At 53.5% G+C, this 17905-nt stretch overlaps 1 protein-coding gene across 2 annotated transcripts in view; it reads left to right on the top strand.

Annotated features, from left to right (window-relative positions):
• The window catches only part of MAP2K3 (mitogen-activated protein kinase kinase 3), a 29428-nt gene extending 12083 nt beyond the window's left edge, over positions 1-17345 (top strand). For both annotated transcript variants that reach the window (XM_015643276.1, XM_015643275.2), the window contains exons 2-13: positions 4077-4109; positions 4486-4555; positions 6332-6380; positions 8862-8975; positions 9443-9562; positions 9722-9838; positions 9980-10031; positions 10836-10963; positions 11520-11597; positions 13374-13513; positions 14222-14267; positions 14689-17345. In XM_015643276.1, the coding sequence (XP_015498762.1) occupies positions 4077-4109; positions 4486-4555; positions 6332-6380; positions 8862-8975; positions 9443-9562; positions 9722-9838; positions 9980-10031; positions 10836-10963; positions 11520-11597; positions 13374-13513; positions 14222-14267; positions 14689-14772 (1031 nt within the window). In that variant the 3' untranslated portion in view covers positions 14773-17345. The remainder of the gene's footprint in view (positions 1-4076; positions 4110-4485; positions 4556-6331; positions 6381-8861; positions 8976-9442; positions 9563-9721; positions 9839-9979; positions 10032-10835; positions 10964-11519; positions 11598-13373; positions 13514-14221; positions 14268-14688) is intronic.
• Positions 17346-17905: the final 560 nt, after the last annotated feature.

Here is a 17905-nt window from a genome sequence, read left to right as displayed (position 1 = left end):
ATGGCCCCAGCAGTCGGGAGCTCTGGTTCAGCACAGGCTGAGGAGCTGTTTTGGGGCTGCAAGGGGCTTTTTGTGCAGCGTGGTTTTTTCCTGCTGCTGGCGGGCAGTTTTGCAGAAGTGAGGAGCGCTGCGGGAGCCCCTCTGCAGCGGGCTGATGAGTGATGGCTCTCGGCAGGTTCAGAGCCCTTTTTCCACTCCCATGGATAGCTTTTTCCACTCCCAACAGTGGAAAACAGCACAGAGTGTGCCTGTGAGGATCTGGCTCTCATGACCAGGCACCCAAATTCCCCTCTCTGCTCTGCACCCTGCCTCAAATTTATTTTGGGGTTTTTGTTTTGTTTTGTTTTTCCTTGATGCTTTTTTGTTCCAGCTCTTTCTTTGCAGCAGGGCTGGGATCCACCCTCTGCCCTATCCATGGCATTTGAGACTCCTCCTTGGATCGGGGAGAACCGGGATGCATCCCAAACATTTCCCCCAGCACTAACAGAGCAGTGCAGCTCTTGGAGCAGCCTCTCATGGCCAGGACTTCACCTGGGGCTGCAACCAGAGCCCCGGGGAGGCAGTGGTGAGGTTTAATTTCAAAGGTCGACTCAGGCAAATAGTTTTATTTGCAGTTCTTTAGATTGTCCTGTTCACTTCTCTCCGCCCACGCCAGCGGAGTGGGAAGGAAAAACCTCCGGTGGAGAGGTGCAACTTAATAGGGCTGAAGTTGGTGGCAAAAATGAGGATTCCGGTGTTGAATTAGGCAGTTCCAGGAAATGTCTGGCAGTTCTTAACTGGTGGTGGTTATAGCATGAGAAAAAAATCTAGTTGGGCTTTTTTTTTTTTGTCTTTAGGAGGAAATGGTTCCTTTCTTAGCATAAAGGATGCAGTTACGTGCCTGCAGCATCACGTGGGTTGCAATTTCATCCGCACCAGGAACTTCTGTCAGCTAATTTTCCCCTGCCTGGGTGCAGGGCACTGTGCCGTGTGTGTGTGTGGCTGGCAGCCTTTTCCTGTGCCCTGGTGGGCTCAGGGCTGGCAGCAGAGCCCTGCAGCTTGCAGGGATAACCAGGACACATCCCCAGATCCCCTTGTCCTGCTGCTGCCTTTGCAGAAGGATCTTTTGAGGGGAATTTGTGCTTGCAGACACCCCTCTTGCAAGAGCCCAGTGGGAAACTGGAGAGTTTCCAGGGTTTTCAGGTGGCATAAGCAGTTGTGCACATTCTAGCAGTTCCTCCTGCACCGACCCTCCCGGGATCCCAAATGTGGGAGGGATTGTGCTGAGTCTCAAGTGGAGGAGAGACAGTGCCAGGGACTCTCCAGGGGGAAGGAGCTGACAGCAGCTGCCTGCGGGGGCTGAAGGCAAAAGCTGCCCTGCAACTGAAGGGCTTGAATTGCAGGGCCTTGTCGTGCCCATCCCACTGCCTTTCTGCTCCTTTTTTTCCCTTCTTTTTTTTTTTCCCCCTGTTTTTCCTGCACTCTCATTCACCCTGAACAGGGCACGGGCTCTCCTTGGGGAGGGGTGCTGGTGCCACAGGCAGTGGGAGAAGCTTGCAGCAGTTCAGGCCAGCCTTGGGGAGCTGGAAATCTCATGTCAAATTTTAGGAGAGCTGTAACAAACCTCTGCCTCAGCTCCCTGGCTTCAGGGCAGCATCCTGGGCAATTTTATTCCTGCAGGCATGGGCTGAGCTGGGTTTTCTGCCCTTCGTAGGTGGCCCAGGCAGAGCCTGGGGGTGGTGGTGTAATACCTCCAGTTTAATTAGTGCTTTTTCATGTTGGAGCTAGGAAATGCTTTTTGGGACTAAGCAGGACAGGCTGGGAAAGGGGATGGTTGCTGACTCCTACCCTGGGAGGTCAAGAGTGGTAGTTTGGGAGTACAGGGAAGTGTGCAGGGTGCCTGTGACAGCAGAGTTCATGGCCAGTGCACATCAAAAGCCTCTTCTGTACAGAGCAAGGCGTTTGGAACAGGGAATCTGCCCTGATTATCCCTTGCTGCAAATGCTGCCTGCGAGCTTGGGCTCCACTGGACAATGCACCCTGTGATTCCCAACCCCACACTGGGTGCTCCCAGCTCCCTCCAGCCTTGGTCCTGCAGCCAGAAGGGCTGAGGAAGGGCTGAGGAAGGGCTGGGGCCATCCTGCAGGAGCCTGGCTCGGGTGCCTGTGGACCCTGCTCCTGCCCTGTGAGTCACGGCCATGGTGCCAGGGGCGCTGCTGGTGGCACAGAAGGCGCTTTGTGCTGGCTCTGCAGGGTTTCTATGGCAATTGGGGAGAGGGAGAGCAAACAGATGGAGCAGAATCCCAGCCAGCATGGGGGGATTTCAGGGCTTCGTGTAGAGCTCTGGCTGGAGCTGCTGGGGGGGCTGTGTGTGGAGCAGAGACCGGCCTGAGTTTGGGAGCAGGTCCTGGGGGTGAAACGCTCAGCACGGAGCTAAATCCATCCCCTGGGATAGGATGGGTGCCCACAGCAAGCTCCCCAACTTGCCTGAGTGTAGAAGGACACAGGGGACCCCAGTTTCTATATTATTTTCTCGGCCTCCCACACTGAGTAGCGAGAGGCTGGGAGTGGGAAGGGGAGGTATTTCTGAACCCACGGCCAACATCTTTCCTTTGGCTTTGTTTTGTGTTTGCTCCTGTCCTTATTCAGCTGGGTATTTTGCAAAGTGCCACCAGTGGGTGTGTGGGGCTGTTCATAGTACCCCTTCCAGCCCTGCTGGGTGGGCGATGGGGAAGGGAAAACTCTGCAGGCTCACCAATTAGAACTTGTGATTACTCTGACACGGTCGGGTGGTTTCCATCCAAGTGGGATTGGTTTGGGGTGGAGTGGCTCGTTGGGTGGTTTCACTGAGCTGGAAATTCACATCATGGAAACTGTGCTGGTCTTGGAGCTTCTGGCTCAGCTGTGATGCAGGAAAAGTGGCAGATAAGGTGGGGGTGTGGACTGATTCCCTCAGCAGGGAGGGATGCTGCTGGTCCTGCAGTTGGGACCTTTGCAGTATGTTGCAGACAAGCTTTAACCCACAGCCTCAGTGAGGTTTGCATCTGTGGGAGGACAAAGCAGGAGAAGTGAGTCCCAGGCACCTGTTTTGTCTTGGAGCTGGCAGGGCACAGGGATGGGAGCTGTCACTGCTGGGGACACGTTTGGCATGTGTCCTTCTGTCCTGCTGCAGCTCTTGCACAGTGCTGCGTCTCCTGCTGAAATTCCAGCTCCTCGCTCTCCCCTCCCTTCCCTGGCAGCCTTTGGAGTGCTGGACTTTGTCCACACGCCTGCTCCCAGCAGCCAGGCAGGTAGGAGCTGTTTTGAAAGGCTGTCCAAGGCCACGGTGAGCTGTCTGCTCCCAACCCCATGCCTGGAGCACACCTTGATATTCCTGCTTCCTAACGGGTCTTCCAGCTCTGTGCAGCCAGAGCACCTTTAGCTGCAAAGTGCAGCTGCCCCTTGTCTCTCCTGAGGGCATCAGGACCTCGATGCTTTCAGCCCCTTGGGGTCAGTTTATTTTCCCAGGGAGCTGGGATGGAATTTTCACCTGCAGGTTTCTGGGCTGTCCTGGCCCTGCCTGAGCCCTGTTTCCCTCTGCAGCAGTGGGTGTTGTTATCTCGGGGCTGTTTGGAGTTGGGAGGAGGAGGGAGGGACAAGAGCATCCTCTTGCCAGTCACTGCTGGTGCCTTGTCCTGGTGCCTCAGCCTGTGCAAGCCTGGATTTGTGAGGGGTTCACAGCTCATGTCTGTTTTTTCCCTGCTTTCCATTTGCTGTGGATGGGCTGTCCCCTCTCCTGCACTAACCCCTTGCCTTTGCTGGATGTCTCATTGCCCTCTGTGCCAGATCCAGCTCTGGATCCAGGCTGGGGCCCTGGGGGTCAAGGAGTCTCTGGACTGGGAATGTTTTTTTGGGAGCCCTGCACATCACTAATGGCATGGGGACCTCTTGTGGCTGGAGAAACGGGGATGGGGCCAGGCTTGGCTGCGCTCCCAAAGCCCAGCTGCCTCCCTCTCCTGGAGCTCTCCTGAGTCCACGAGCCACGAGGGGTTCAGGGCTGCTCTCTGGTGTGGCTGGAGCATGAAGACTGACCTGGTGTCTTTGTTTTTCTCTTTCAGATTCCAAAGGATCCTTGGAGCCACACAAACCAGGTAAGTGCCCAGCAGAAATTGCAGCTTTAACCCCAGAAAGAGTTTAAATTACAAATAGAGGGGACTGTTAATGACCATAAAGACTAAAGAGCACTTTCAGTGTACAGTGCTTGGCTGCAAGACCTGGAAAATGGTCTGTTAGTGCACCCTTGGCTATTTCTACAGAGAAATGTTCAACAGTGTCATTCAGACACACTTGTGCTCTGGCTCTTGCTTGAAATTTTGGGCAAGTGGTCACTGTGACCTTCTTGGCATTTTGCTGACCATGGTGATGGGTCCAAGGGCTGCATCCCCTGCCTAGGGGCTGCTGAGAAGAGAGTGCTTGAAGGAAAACAAGCAAAAGTCCATTTGCTCACGTGTGCATCTCCCCTTCTAGTGAAAGGCAAGAAGAAACGGGATCTGAGGATAACATGTGTCCCCATCAAACCACCCGTTGCCAACACAACGTAAGTTGCTGCTCAAAGAGGTTCTCCAGAGCTGGATTTGGCACTTCCTCGAGGGGAATGGCCTGTGAAGACTTCCCAAAATCAGCATAGTTATTCTTTCCTCTTAAGCTGTGGCTCGTGGGTGATGAGAAGGAATTGCACATGTGTGTGCAGACACGAGCACAGCGTGTGTCTCTCTCTGGGAGGTGCCTGCTTGATAGGAAATGTCCTAAAGGCGAAGACTCAGAATCCTCTGGGGAGCTCTCCTCGGTCTTTCTGCCATGGCTCTGCCAATGCCAAAGGGCAAAAATGTGGTAGAGAGAGTGAATCTGCCTTAGGGAAGAAGAGGGAAGAATTTTAGTGCAGGGGAAGAGAAGGTGGTAGCTGGACCGTGACAGAAGCCAGAGGCACAAAGGTTGTGGGGAGTGTTTTACACAAGCTGAGTGTCAGGTTTAGTTTGAGTTGTTTGCAGCTCCTTACCCTGCTGCAAGGAGTTCACAGACATCTTGCACTGCTGGGCTGATTGGTGCTGGGGCCAGTGCCCAGCAGTATCTCAGGGCACTGGAATTTCTCCCTGCCCTGTTTGCTTCGAGCTGCTGATGCTTGTTATGCCATGGGGGAGAGCCCAGGGTGGCAGTGCTTGGTTTGACAAAGAACAGATGGCTAAAATTCCACTTCCATGGTGCTCTTTCAAAACACTTTGGGTTGCATCGCCACTGCTGAGCCTTGTTTGCTCCAGAAACCTGTTCTAGAGAACTCTCCCAGCTCCAGGAGAGCTGTGAAGTCCCCAGAAGAGAAGTACCACTGCTGAAAACCCAGGTAGAAAGGGGGAGGCAGGGGAGCTCCCCCACTGATGCTGTGCAGCCTCGCACAGCCCTGCCCTGCGTGGGACAACCACCTCCTTCCCCCACGGGCACATTTGTCTCTGCTCCTGCCAAAGTTTGAATTTCCCCTGGAGAAGGCCTCATGCTGGAGTCTGCAGGGCTTTGCATGCCCAGAGGCTGGTGCAAGCTGTCCACAGCTCCTTTTCTCCCTGCTTTTCATGCTGCAGTGCAAATATTTGCGCAGTGCAAGGCTTTTGCTCAGAGCCCAAAGTACTTCCTTGAAGCCGGAGGCTGCTCTGATGGGAATTGAGACTAAACCAGTTGAGCAATCTCTGCTCTTAGAAGCTCCCAAGGGATGGGGAGAGCCCAGAAGTGAGGCACGAGGGGCAGAACACTGATGGTGGCTCTAAAAGTACCGTGCTGCCCCGAATGGGAAGTGGGCAGCAATGAGGAAAAAAAAAGCCATAAAGGACAACTTTCACCTGCCTGGTGTTGTGCAGAAGGTGACACCAAAGTGCTGCCTGCTCTGCCTGCCTGGAACAGGCAGCAGAGAGTACACAAATGACTCACGGGGGAGGAATTACCTGTTGTTCCCTCGCGTGCGTTTCGGGCTACGTGGCTGTGCTGTTACAACACCTGCCTGTCAAAACATGACAGCTGAGCTGCTGTGCCACAGGAACGGCTCATCCCACCACTCTCGGCTCCTCGGGCTCCTCTCCTGAGCAGGAATGGTTTCACAGCCCGGTGGTTGGGTGCATGTCTCACCTGGCTGACTCCCCAGGGTTCTCACTGTGCCTCGTGGCTGTGGGGTGTTACTGGCATGGTTTAAAGCATTTGGGGGTGTTTGGAGGGGGCTGGTTGGAACCTACAACGAGGCACAGGGGGAAAGTGCTCAAAGGAGTGTGAAACCTGGCTCTGGCCAGGAGGGTGAATGAAGCTGGGCTTTCTCCTGACTCTGTGCCTTTTCTTGCAGGCCCCCAAGGAACCTGGACTCCAGGGCATTCATTACCATTGGAGATAAAGTAAGTGTCAATGGAGTTTCTGGGTTTTTTTGCTTGCTTCCAGTTTGGTTTTCTCTGGGCATGGAGAGCTCTGTGGATTGTGCCTTGCAACCTGTCAGATCAGGTGTGCAGCCTCATGGGTTGCAACTTTCAATCTAAACCATTCTAGGATGATCCAACCCATCTGTCCTAAATCAGGGTGGCCTCACCAAGCTCTCAGACTGCCCCTAGCAAAGTCCCTTTATCCTGCTTACCCACAGGTCTGTGTTGCTGCTTGAGGCCCAGGAGAAGCCAGGCACAAAGTTTCTCTCTGGTTCTCCAAACTCTTTCCTAGTGACCTGATGAAAAACACTGCTAGAAATAGCCACTGTCTCTCTTTTATTTCATTCTCTTGTTAGGAGCTCTCTTGGGGCTGCAGAAGCTGTTTGCAAATGAGCTAAAAATACCCTGCATTGGATCAGCCCTATATCTAGACCCTTTCCAGGCTGGGAGGTGGCTTGGCTGATGGGATCTGGGTCCCTTGGCCTCGGTGCAAGGATTAGGGTTGAGGAGAGGAAGCTTTGGCTTGGTCCAGGGAGCAGTCCTGCTGCCTGTGCTGTTTTCTGGGCCTGGTGTTGTGTATAGCAAGAACTCTGGGAGAGATGCTCTCTGTGTGTGCAAGGGGTGAGTGCTGCAGCTTCGGGAGAACTCTCTAGAGTCACCTCCTTGCCTGTCCGGTGTCTGCAGGAAGGGTCTGGTCCGGTTATTTTGGAGTGACATGATGGAGAAGAGGACTTGGGCAGAATTGCAGCTTTAGGAATGGGGTTGGGTGGTGACCTCAGGTCTGTAGGATCTGCAGAGGCCGTGCTGTGCATCCCATTGTCCTGGGAGGGAAGCGCTGGCTCCAGGGGCGCATCCATCGCCTCTTGTTGCTGGGCAGGGCAGTGCTGGTTCCTGGAGGTGCTGGGAACCACCAGCTTCTGGGGAAGCCTCAGGGCAAATGCCAGGAAAGGAAAAACACAATAACCTGGAACAACTGCAGAACACGTGTCCGAAAAGCACCACCAGATCCTTCCTGGAGGTCGCTGCGAGCCCACATCGCTCCTCTGCCAGCTGGAGAGAGCTCGGATGTGTCCCCTCAGCCCTGCTCTCATTTCAGGATCCACGTCCTGCCCAGGAAAGGGCCGGCACCTTCCTGTGCTGGGCAGAGCATAGCTCAGTGCTGAGCTATGCACAGCCCTCCCTCGCTCCCTGCCCGCCACATCTGGCTGGAATCAACAGCCACATCTGGCTGGAATCAACAGCCACATCTGGCTGGAATCAACAGCCACATCTGGCTGGAATCAGCAGCCACATCTGGCTGCAGACAGCGCTGGCAGGAGGGTCTGGCAGACCTGGTGGCTGCTGTGGCTGGTGCTGAGGGGACAGTGCTGGCCAGGGGCCTGGCAGCCACATCTCCCAGCCTGGCTCCTCCACGCCAGAGGCCGTTTCCTCTCTCCCTGCTCAGGGCGTAGCTCGCAGGCACCGTATCCGGAGCTGTGCTTGTTTCCCACCCTCGCTGCCTTTGTGGCCACTGGGGCAGTTTGGCATCCTGGTATTATTTTCTTTCCCTGAGACCGGAGGAAAACTGGAGGCTGGATAAAGCCTGGCTAAAAGGAGGCCTGTGACTTATTAGGAGCGATGAATGCAGTGTCCAAAAATAGCCCGTGTCTCACTCGGTTCGTGCCCTGCCCAGCAGAGCCAGCAATTACAGGGGAACGTGTCTTTAGGGAAAATTGTTTGTGGGGCTGTGCAGGAGCTCGCTGGCTCCCTGCTGGGTCAGGCACTCACTGGGGTGAGCACTGGCCATGGTTTTTTTCTCAGCTTGAAGTAACGCTGAGGTAGTTGTTTTCTTGGTGTTAACTTGGGTTTTACCTCGCTGGCAGCTGTTTGGTGGTAGGAGAAAGTATTGAAAGCGGGTAAAACCTGTTTGAACTCACTGATAATTAGAAATGGAGTTGCTGTGTGCATCCAGTCTAAGAGAGGTTTTGCACAGGTGTTATTAGACACACACAGATCTAATGATTTTGGGGATGTGGGGAGAGGTGAGGGATCCCTGGCTGCACACAGGGGTTTGGAGCTGTGGTGGAGGCTGCCCTTGTTGGCACAGGAACTGTTAAAACCCTGCAAATAGTTCAGCAACTGCTGAATTACTCCTGTGTGAGTAATCCCCTGCAGGCTGAGAGGCACCAACCTTTGGTGTCCTTTCTAGTGGCAACGTTCCCTGGGCTTAAAGGATGAAAATCCTGATCTCCAGCTGCAGAGGGGGAATTAAATGAACCCTGATGAGTGTGGGGTGAGAGGGTTTGGGCTGTGATTCAACAGAGCCAAAAATACCCCCAATCCTCTCAAAGTGTGGTGCCTCTGCAGTCCTGTAGGTGCCATTGTTGGGAACGCTCTGCACGAGTGAGCTCAAAGCGTTGCTGATGGTCTTGTTGGTAAATGTGCTTGTCCCTGATGTCATTTTGTCCTCTCTCCCTGAAGAACTTCGAGGTGGAAGCTGATGACCTGGTGACCATTTCGGAGCTGGGCCGTGGGGCCTACGGCGTGGTGGAGAAGGTCCGGCACGCGCAGAGCGGCACCATCATGGCCGTGAAGGTGAGGACACCTGAGTGGGATGGGGATCAGGAGGGGCAGCTCCAGGGGAGCAGAGGAACTGCTGAGCTCCACTGGTTGTGGCAAAATGTGGATGGGTTTATCTGGGTTTGGCAGCCTGTTGTGTTCCTGGTGTGGTTTGGCCAGGGAAGGGTCTGTGCTGACACTGGCTGGGCACAGTGGGATTGATAAGCAGGGGCTTGGAAATCCAGGATTGGTGTTTGCAATGCAAGGCTGGGATGTCAGAGTGCCTGTCCATGCTGCTGGCCTGGCCCTGAATCAGCTGCCAAGAGAGTGCCAAGGGTTTGGCATTCGTTAAGGTTCTGTCTGGCAGAGGCAATTTGGGCGTCTCCTGCTGGCTGCAAAATGAGGATAAAACACCCTGGCCCCAGAACTGCAGGTCCTGAATCAGGCTGGTGATTATGCTTACCCCACCTACACCAAACTCTTTTCTTTCATGTTTGTCTCAGAGGATTCGAGCCACTGTGAACACTCAGGAGCAGAAGAGGTTGTTGATGGACCTGGACATCTCCATGAGGACAGTTGACTGCTTCTACACAGTCACCTTCTACGGAGCCCTGTTCCGTGAGGTACTGACCTGGTGGGTGCCTGGGGGCACCTGGGGCTGTGGGATTGCTCTGGAGGCACCAAACTCTGTCCCCAAACACCTCTGTGTTCTTCAGCCCAGCTCTTTATCTCCCTCGGATTTCCAGGGAATTCCCTCTCAGCAGCTTTCTCTCCATCCGCAGGGTGACGTGTGGATCTGCATGGAACTCATGGACACCTCCCTAGATAAATTCTACAAGAAAGTACTGGAGAAGAAGAAAACCATCCCTGAAGACATTTTGGGGAAAATGGCTGTGTCTGTGAGTGGCTCTTGGGTTCTTAGATGGGTTTGTGCATGCCCTGAGCCTGCTGGAGGCCTCTCCTGAGGCCTGTGGTGTGTTTGCAGTGCGGCTGCTGCTGCGTGTGACTGATGGGTGCTTTTTCACTCTGTTTGTCCCCAGATTGTACGAGCTCTGGAGCACCTGCACAGTAAACTGTCTGTAATCCATAGAGGTAAATGCTGGATGGGGTCAGTGAAGTGTGGCTGGAGATCTAACCTTGAAATAAGCTAGGGGAGGATTCCTTTCCAGGTGTGCTGCGTCCCTCTGGGATGCCTGAAGTGGAATCTGCTGGTGCTTTGGACTGTGGTGAACAGATTGAGATGCTTGTTCCTGAGATGCTTCCCTTTTTGCAGGCTGTTGTTCTCTTCCTCCTTTTCAGCTGAAAGGTTGAATGTGACAACAGAATTCCTCACTACCTGTATTTTATGAGCATCTCTGTCCTTCTTGCAGTACAGAAGTGCCTTGAAGGCAGCTCTTGGAGATAAAATCCCCATGCCCTCCTGGCTGGGTAGTTTTAGCAAAGTGGGGGCTGAAGGAGATCGTACAAAATGACAGATGGGAATTTTAACACCCAGGTCTTGCTCTCCATCCTGGTAAAGTCCCTTGTGTAGTTGTGGGCAGATCAGGATGTGCATGAGACAAGCTGTCCTGAAGATTTGGTAGAGCTGTGCTTGTAAGGCTATGCTGGGCACATAAATCTCTCCTAAGGAGCTGGGGATAAACTCAACATTTTATTTCTACTTTTTGACCTTCCTGGTTGGAGAGAGGACTTGTTCTCCCTGAAGGACATAAGGACATGGTTGTAGTTTACCTGTGAACAACTTCTATTGCAATAAGACTGGTGGGGTTTTGTCTCCCTCTGCCTGTGCTGGGGCCTGCCTGGTCCCTCCCAGGCCTGCAGGGAATTGCCTGTTTTGTGTCAGACTCTTCAGTACCCCTGCAAATGCCCAGTTTGCTCTCTTGCCTTTCCTCTCAGACGTGAAACCTTCCAATGTGCTGATCAACAAGGAGGGGCACGTGAAGATGTGTGACTTTGGGATCAGTGGTTACTTGGTGGACTCTGTTGCCAAGACCATGGATGCTGGCTGCAAACCTTACATGGCTGTAAGTGCAACCCTGTGCAGCCTCAGCCCTGACTGTAAGAGGCTGCTGCTTATAAATCAGTCTGTTCCACCTCCACCCTGAGATAAAAGCCACTCAAGAGTGCTCTGGTCTCCCTGACTCAGCAGAGCCTCCCTTTAAGCCCAGCTCTGTGTGTTAATCCCTCAGCGACTCTCCCTCTGCCCCCTCCATTTGCAGAATGATGCAAAACTGGCTGGTGCTGGTTGTGGCTGCTGTTGGATAGAAAGTGCTGAGGCTTTTCTTGGCAGGATTGTTTAGTTTCATCCTCAAGTCAGTATGAATTTCCCTTTGCCATTTGTGGCGTCCATGTGGGAAGTGTGTGCTCCCGAGGCAGGGATCGTGCAAGTCTCACTCTCCTGAAAAGAGGGAGACTTGATGTGAGTTGTGTGGAGCAAGATGTGGCTTTTATCAGAGCTAGGTTTAACCTCAGACCCTGGGGACACGAGCCAGGGGAATTCACCCAGCCTGGCTTTTGGAGCCAGAGATTTGCTCTGTGGGGAAGGCAGGAGTGGTAACATCTCTCATTTTGCTGTTACAGCCAGAAAGAATAAACCCTGAGCTGAACCAGAAGGGCTACAACGTGAAGTCGGATGTCTGGAGCCTTGGGATCACAATGGTAACATCAGGGACTGGGATCTGTATCTGCAGCCCTGGGGCTGGGATGGGGTTTGGGCAGGTGGGGCTGTTCCCCTGCTGGGAGCAGTGGCAGCAGGACTCAATTCGGGCATGACAGCTCAGGGCAATGAGGTTAATTACCCAGGGAATTCAGGCTCCCAGCAGACAATATCAGGATGACATTGAGTATCCAAGAGCTTTTAGCTGCTCTGCAGTGCCCTGCCTGCTGGCTGTGGGGTGGTCAGTGGAGCAGGGTTTGCTGCAGCTGGGGCTCAGCCTTCCTCTGTCACCCCTCCCTCCCCATGTCACCAGAGCCTTGCAGGGGATTCCAGTCCCGCTGCAGGGAGAGCTGCTGTGTGTGGTTTGCAGCAAATCCTGCCTGTGGGGTAGCTCAGAGCAGCCAACAGGAAGGGGAAATGCTTTCAGTTCCAAAATCGCAGCTGCTTGGGATGGTTTATCTGCCTCCTGCAAGAAACAGATCTTGCAGAAAGCAGCTGAGATCCTCTGGCGCCGGTGGACAAAGGAAATCCCAGCTGTTGGCTCCAAGGGATGCTGCCTGAGAAACAGCTCCTGCTTTCCAGGAGACTCTCTCTCTGAGGGTAGATTATTTTCAGGAATTTTTCCTGTGCCCTCTTAGCCGTGGCTTTTGTTTTGGGGGCTGCATCCCTGTCTTTGTGCATGATGTGTCTTGGCAAATATTCCCTCTTCCCCAGCATGGTCTCACCCACTGTGCCAAAGCAAATCCCCTCTCCCTGGTGTCCCCATGCCAGTGCAGAGCTGGTCTGGGTGACTGGAAATGTCATCAGCTCTGAGCTGCAGGAAGCTGTGGGATGGGAGACTCCGGGTGATGGAATATCCAAACCTTGCCAGAGCTGGAAGGGAGACAGGACCTTGCTAAAAGCCAGCCCACAGCTGAATGGAGCCCCAGAATGTTTGGTTCCTTCTCATGTCTTCCTCCTGGGCTGGCTTCCTGGGAGTTTTTGTTTTATTTTCTTTATGAAGGGGTTGGATAGATTTCAGGGCAGACAGTTTGTGGGCCATTGAGTTGCAGGGCTATTCCAGGCCTTCCTGGGCTGGTGGCTTCATTCAGTTTTGCAGCAGCAGGAACTGAGCTTCCCTGAGCTGAGCCAAAGGCAGGGAGGGACACAGAGTCCCAGTCTGTCCTTTCAGGTTTTTTATTCCTCTCATCCCATCACACTCTACCTGGAGGTCTCAAGGTTCTGTTGCCCATTTTGAGACAGGAAGAGATCCTTGGCATGAGGAGACTGCCCAAGAGCTCTGACAGACTTTTTCCTGCTTACATGAGGGATGGAGCAGAGGTGACTTGTAGGAAGAACCCAGTGATTGAGGTGGCTTTGGCAAAATGACATTCTAGCACTTAATTTTTCTTGAGTTTGTGGATTTTTTGTGTGTTTAGGTCATGCAGTGGCAGCCCAAGGCCCAGAGGCTGCCTCAAGGCTATCAGAGCACTTTGGAACCCAGTGCAGAAACTGTGTGCTGTTATTATTATCTTTTTAAATAATCCCATTTTACATATCTTTTGTGACTTCCTGTAAATTCATTAATATGCTGAACCAGCCTCAAAAGGAAGTATTTTTGGCCTCTGGGTCTTTGTATTTAAAAAAAAAAAAAAGAAAGAAAAATAAAAAAAAAAGTGGTATGACCCAAATTGAAAATGGTTTGTGAGGAAAGAGGGTTTTCCTTTGCCTCTGAGCTGGCTGAGCACGGTGGGGTTGTGCTTGGTGTGTGTCTGACGTTGCTCTGCCTCCACCCCCAGATTGAACTGGCCATTCTCCGCTTCCCATACGAGTCCTGGGGGACGCCCTTCCAGCAGCTCAAGCAGGTGGTGGAGGAGCCCTCGCCCCAGCTGCCACCTGAACGCTTCTCCAAGGAGTTTGTGGACTTCACAGCACAGTGGTGAGGCCCCAGCAGGGACTGCTGGCTCTCCCAGCCTGGCTGAGGAGGAGCCCTGATCCGTAGGGGTTGGGATGAAGCAGGGGGGGTTCCTTTGCTGTCCTTTGGGAGCCCATTTCTCCCCTCCTCGCTGTACCTGGTGCTCAGCATGGCAGGAAGCGCTGCCCAAACTGGTTTTGCTCTCGTCCTGACTCACCCAGGCTGGCTGGAAAGTGCAGAGGTTTCTCTTCCCCTTCTCCTGTCTCTGCTGCTGAAATGTTGGTGTTTTCTGGCAAAGTGGCAGTGAAACCAGAACCAACCCCTGGTAGCCTCTGGGTGAAAGCTGGTTTGTGGTTTTGTGGGAAGCTGTTCCCCCCTCCAGGGTGTCCCCTGCTCCCTGGGTGCTGCCTGGAGCTGCCAGGCAAAGGCAAGCTCACCCTGCAGGTGCTATGGGAAACCATATCCTCTCCTTCCCAGTCATTCTGGTCTGTGTGGGGCAGACTGCAGAGCTGCTGGGTTTGTGCTTCTTGTGGCACAACACTGAGTTGTCCTTCCCCAGTTACTGCCTGCCTGCTTTGCTCAAAGCAAACCTGCTCAGCCAAGGAGGGAGAGGGATGGGTGCAGCCCAAGCATTTCATGCTGGGTGGGAAGGGGAGATCCTCTATGACAGACCACGTACAGCAAAAGAAAAGAATCCTACAGCCTTTCTCTCCCATTTTTTTTTCCTTCCAGCTTAAGGAAGAACCCAGCTGAGCGAATGAACTATTTAGAACTCATGGTAAGTGCAGAGCTGTTCCTGCTGGTCTTTATTCCCAATTTTGAAGCTCAGATCAGTGGTCCAGCAGGGAAGTGGGACAGCACGTGGCTGATTTTTCAGGCATGGAGCAGGATGGGTGTAGTGTGTCAGAGGTGGAAGGGTGTGTTGATTTCATGGGTGTTAAGGTCAGGGTTTCCAGGTGTTTTCTCCCTCTGTCCTATCTGCTCTTGGAGAGTTTAGACCTCAAAGGATGGTAGTACAGCTGCCAAGGTGGGGTGTCCCACTGGGGCTGAACTGAGAAATGCCAAAGTTCATCTTTTAGCTGAAGATTGGTTTCCATGGGAGGCTGGGGAGGAGGTTGGAGTCCAGCTCCAGCTGTGTGACATCCCCCAGGGTCTGTGGCCTTGGTGTCAGCTGAGGTTTTATTTGATCTCGTTGGCAGGAACACCCTTTCTTTACCTTGCACAACACCAAAGAGACTGACATGGCCTCCTTCGTGACAGAGATCCTCGGGGAAGACTCCTAACTCCCAGCTCCCAGCTTCCTGCAGTCCCTCCATCCCAGCTGCCCTGCAGGAGAGGGAGCAAGGACTCAGTTCACGGTGGTTTGCACAAATCACAAATCGCCCTGGGGGCATCTCTGGCCCCATTCAGCCTCAAAATCTCTTCTCTTTGCCCTGAGAAAAAAATCCCCCAGGAGGAGCCTTTTGAAGCCAACACCTTCCCAGCTAAGCCAAGGACTCTGAAGGCTCAGGAGGTCCCGGGAGAGGAGCAGTGCCTGAGCAGGCAGAGGGTGCCAGAGGCCACCTCCCCTCTCCAGTACCCAGTGCACAGCACAGGGGGCTGTGTTTCTTGGCTGTCAGGGGAAGACAGGGAGGATCAGTGCTGCTGTGCTTCCCCCACTCCTCCCCTGCCTGCCCAAAGCCCCTTCCCTGGAGTCTGGTCTCACTCACCTTCCCTCTGTGCCTGGCTCTCTGCCCCCAGGAGCCCACGCAGCTTTAGGAGCTCCTGGGGCTCCCTGGGCTGCTGCTTTGTTTTAATGCCTGGCTCGACACCTGAAGGACCCTTTGAGGCAGCAGCAGCTCGGGCATCCCTCCCTCAGTCAGTGCTGCTCCCTTGAGGGGGGGAGGAAAGAAAAGGCATTTTTCCATGAGCCCACCGTGACACAAACTGCAGCCCACCCATGGGACTGCCCCCAGCATCCATCCCTTCCCTCGTGGGCACAAGGTGATGGAGACACAGCAGATCCTCCGTGCTGCCTCTCCTCCCTCCAGCCCCGGGTTGGGAGGACACATCCCTGCTCTGGGCATCGCCTTCCACAGCCCTGCCTGCCTCCACCTGCCCTGGCTCCCTGAGAAGACGCTGCTCCATCTGCTTTCCAACCTGGAGCTGCTGTCAGACCTCTCACTGTGACACCCGCTCGTTTCTGAACTCGCACCCCTCGTGTCCCCAAGTGTCCCCAACTCCTGCGGGTGCCAGCGAGAGCCAAACCCCAGTGCCGGGCCCGGGGCTGCCCACAGCTGTACATTTGATATCTATATATAATGGACTTTGTAACGTGTTTCCTAGGTTTGATCTAACTCGCTATAAATTAAAGCCCTTCTGTGTGGGAGGAGGGAGGAGCAGTTCCTTCTCTGCTGACAAATCCACTGTGAAAACCTGATGTGTTTCCCCACGCTCCCAGCCTGAGGAGCCAGGGGAGCAGGAGGGGTTTCTGGCTTCTACTGTATGTGATCATGGATAAATGCACCAGCTGTGGATTTTGGGTTTTTGTTGTTTGGTTTTTTTGTTTGTTTTTTTTTTTTTAAAAAAAAAATAATTGAAATTTTCTGAAGGATTTTTTTTTTCTTTTCTAATATATATTTGTGTGTGTGTATGTGTGCTCTATATATATTATATATTTTTAAATCAATGATGAATGTGTGGATATCTATGTGGCCAGCAGATCTGGTGTAGTAACATTTTTCTGGCTAAAGTTGGGCAGGTGGGGAAGGGGTCACTAGAAAACACTCTGGCCTAAGATTACTTTGTTTCTTTCTTTTTTTAAAGAAATGCATCTATTTTTTAACTGAATATTTTCAAAATGTTATTCCTGAAATTCATGCCCTGGAGGTCTGGATTTCAGGGTGAATTTCAAGTGTTCAGGGTCCCCTTAAATTCATTATCCCCCCCTCTCCTGCAGTCCAGGGTTTGATGCAGTGCCTGGGAACTGGGGTGCTCCACACTTATCCCCATGAGCTGCTCCTGGGGAAAATGATTTTCAGTTCTTGATGCATCACCCAGCCACGCTTTTCCCTCTGATTCCCCTCAGCAAACCCTGAGGGAACCAGCCCAGGTGGAGCTGCACAAACCCTGTTCAGCTTTGCTTCAACCCTGAGCCCCCAGCCCACCTCTGGATGGAAAATAAGGAAGTGATTGATGTTCTCCGTGTCTTCCTCCTCCTCATGCTGCTCTGCAAACCACCCAACACTCACCTGTACCTGCTTGGTTTGACAGCTTTGTTGCTGAGATGTACAATTGTATTTTTTTTCATGGTTACTGCAGATTATTTTTGTTTTTGAGTTGAGCTTTTGGGTTTTCTGCCTTTTCTCTTTGTTTAACCCCTTTCCCCCTTTATCTCACCCTTTCTTTATTGCACTGGGGAACAGTGTTCATTTTTAAAAAACTTTTTTTTGCATGCTTTTTACTTTTTTCTGCATTTCTCCTCCTGGAGAAAGTCCTGATTTCTGTATTTTGGGACAAAGGAGCATCTGCCCTTTCAAACACAGGGGAGAGGTGTCTGGGCTGGGCTTGGGCCCCCATGGACGAGCTGAGGCTTTGCTGAGAGGGCAAACACACCACCCCTCCCTGTGCCATCTCCTGTGCCTCATTCAGCACAGGTCTCAGCTGTCCAAATCCCACATCCCTTTTCACCCCCCTGCTTCCCTGTCCCACCTTGTTCCCTCTGCAGTGGCAGTTCCCTGCATAGAACCAGCTTGGCCTTAAGGTGGATGAGGATTTTGACTCTCATTGGAAGCCCCTCTCTCCTTGTATTTTTGGGAATGGTCTGTACCCCTCAACCCCCATCCTTGTTTCCAATAAAATTCACCCTCAAACCTGCTGCTTGTCTCCTCTTGTTGTTTGTGCATCAGCTGGGAGTTGTTTGGGGCAGCAGCTTGGTGGGGGATCCTGCTTTCTCCTTATTTTGTGGGGTGATGCTGCTCCTGATTTGGGGATTGTACAAGCTGTGCCCCTTGGGATGGGATCCCTGGAGCAGCCACCGTGGGACTGGAGTGGGGGACAGCAGCCTGGGGAGTGATCCTGTCACTTCTGTACTTCCTCCTCCTGTTGTGGAGTGCTGCTGGTCCCGGTCCGGGGCTTGTACAGCGCGGGAACCCCAAAGCAGCATCCCGGGAGTGTCCCCCGGAGCTTTCCCGCTGCCAGCGGCTCCCCGGGGTTCTGCTCTTTCGGGGGGCTGGGTTTTGGGCAGGGGGAGGCTCACCATGGATCGGGGATCCCCTCCAGCCGAGGGTCCCGGGGCAGCACCCGCTGCCCGCGGCCGCGAGGGGGAGGCAACGCCCGGCGCCGGGACCCGCGGGATGGAGCGGGACCCGCGGGATGGAGCGGGACCCGCGGGATGGAGCGGGACCCGCGGGATGGAGCGGGACCCGCGGGATGGAG

This window comes from Parus major, chromosome 14, assembly GCF_001522545.3.
Source record: "Parus major isolate Abel chromosome 14, Parus_major1.1, whole genome shotgun sequence".
Classification (NCBI taxonomy): domain Eukaryota; kingdom Metazoa; phylum Chordata; class Aves; order Passeriformes; family Paridae; genus Parus; species Parus major.
The sequence above is the reverse complement of the archived record's forward strand: the minus strand, read 5'-3'. Positions and strand labels throughout refer to the sequence as shown.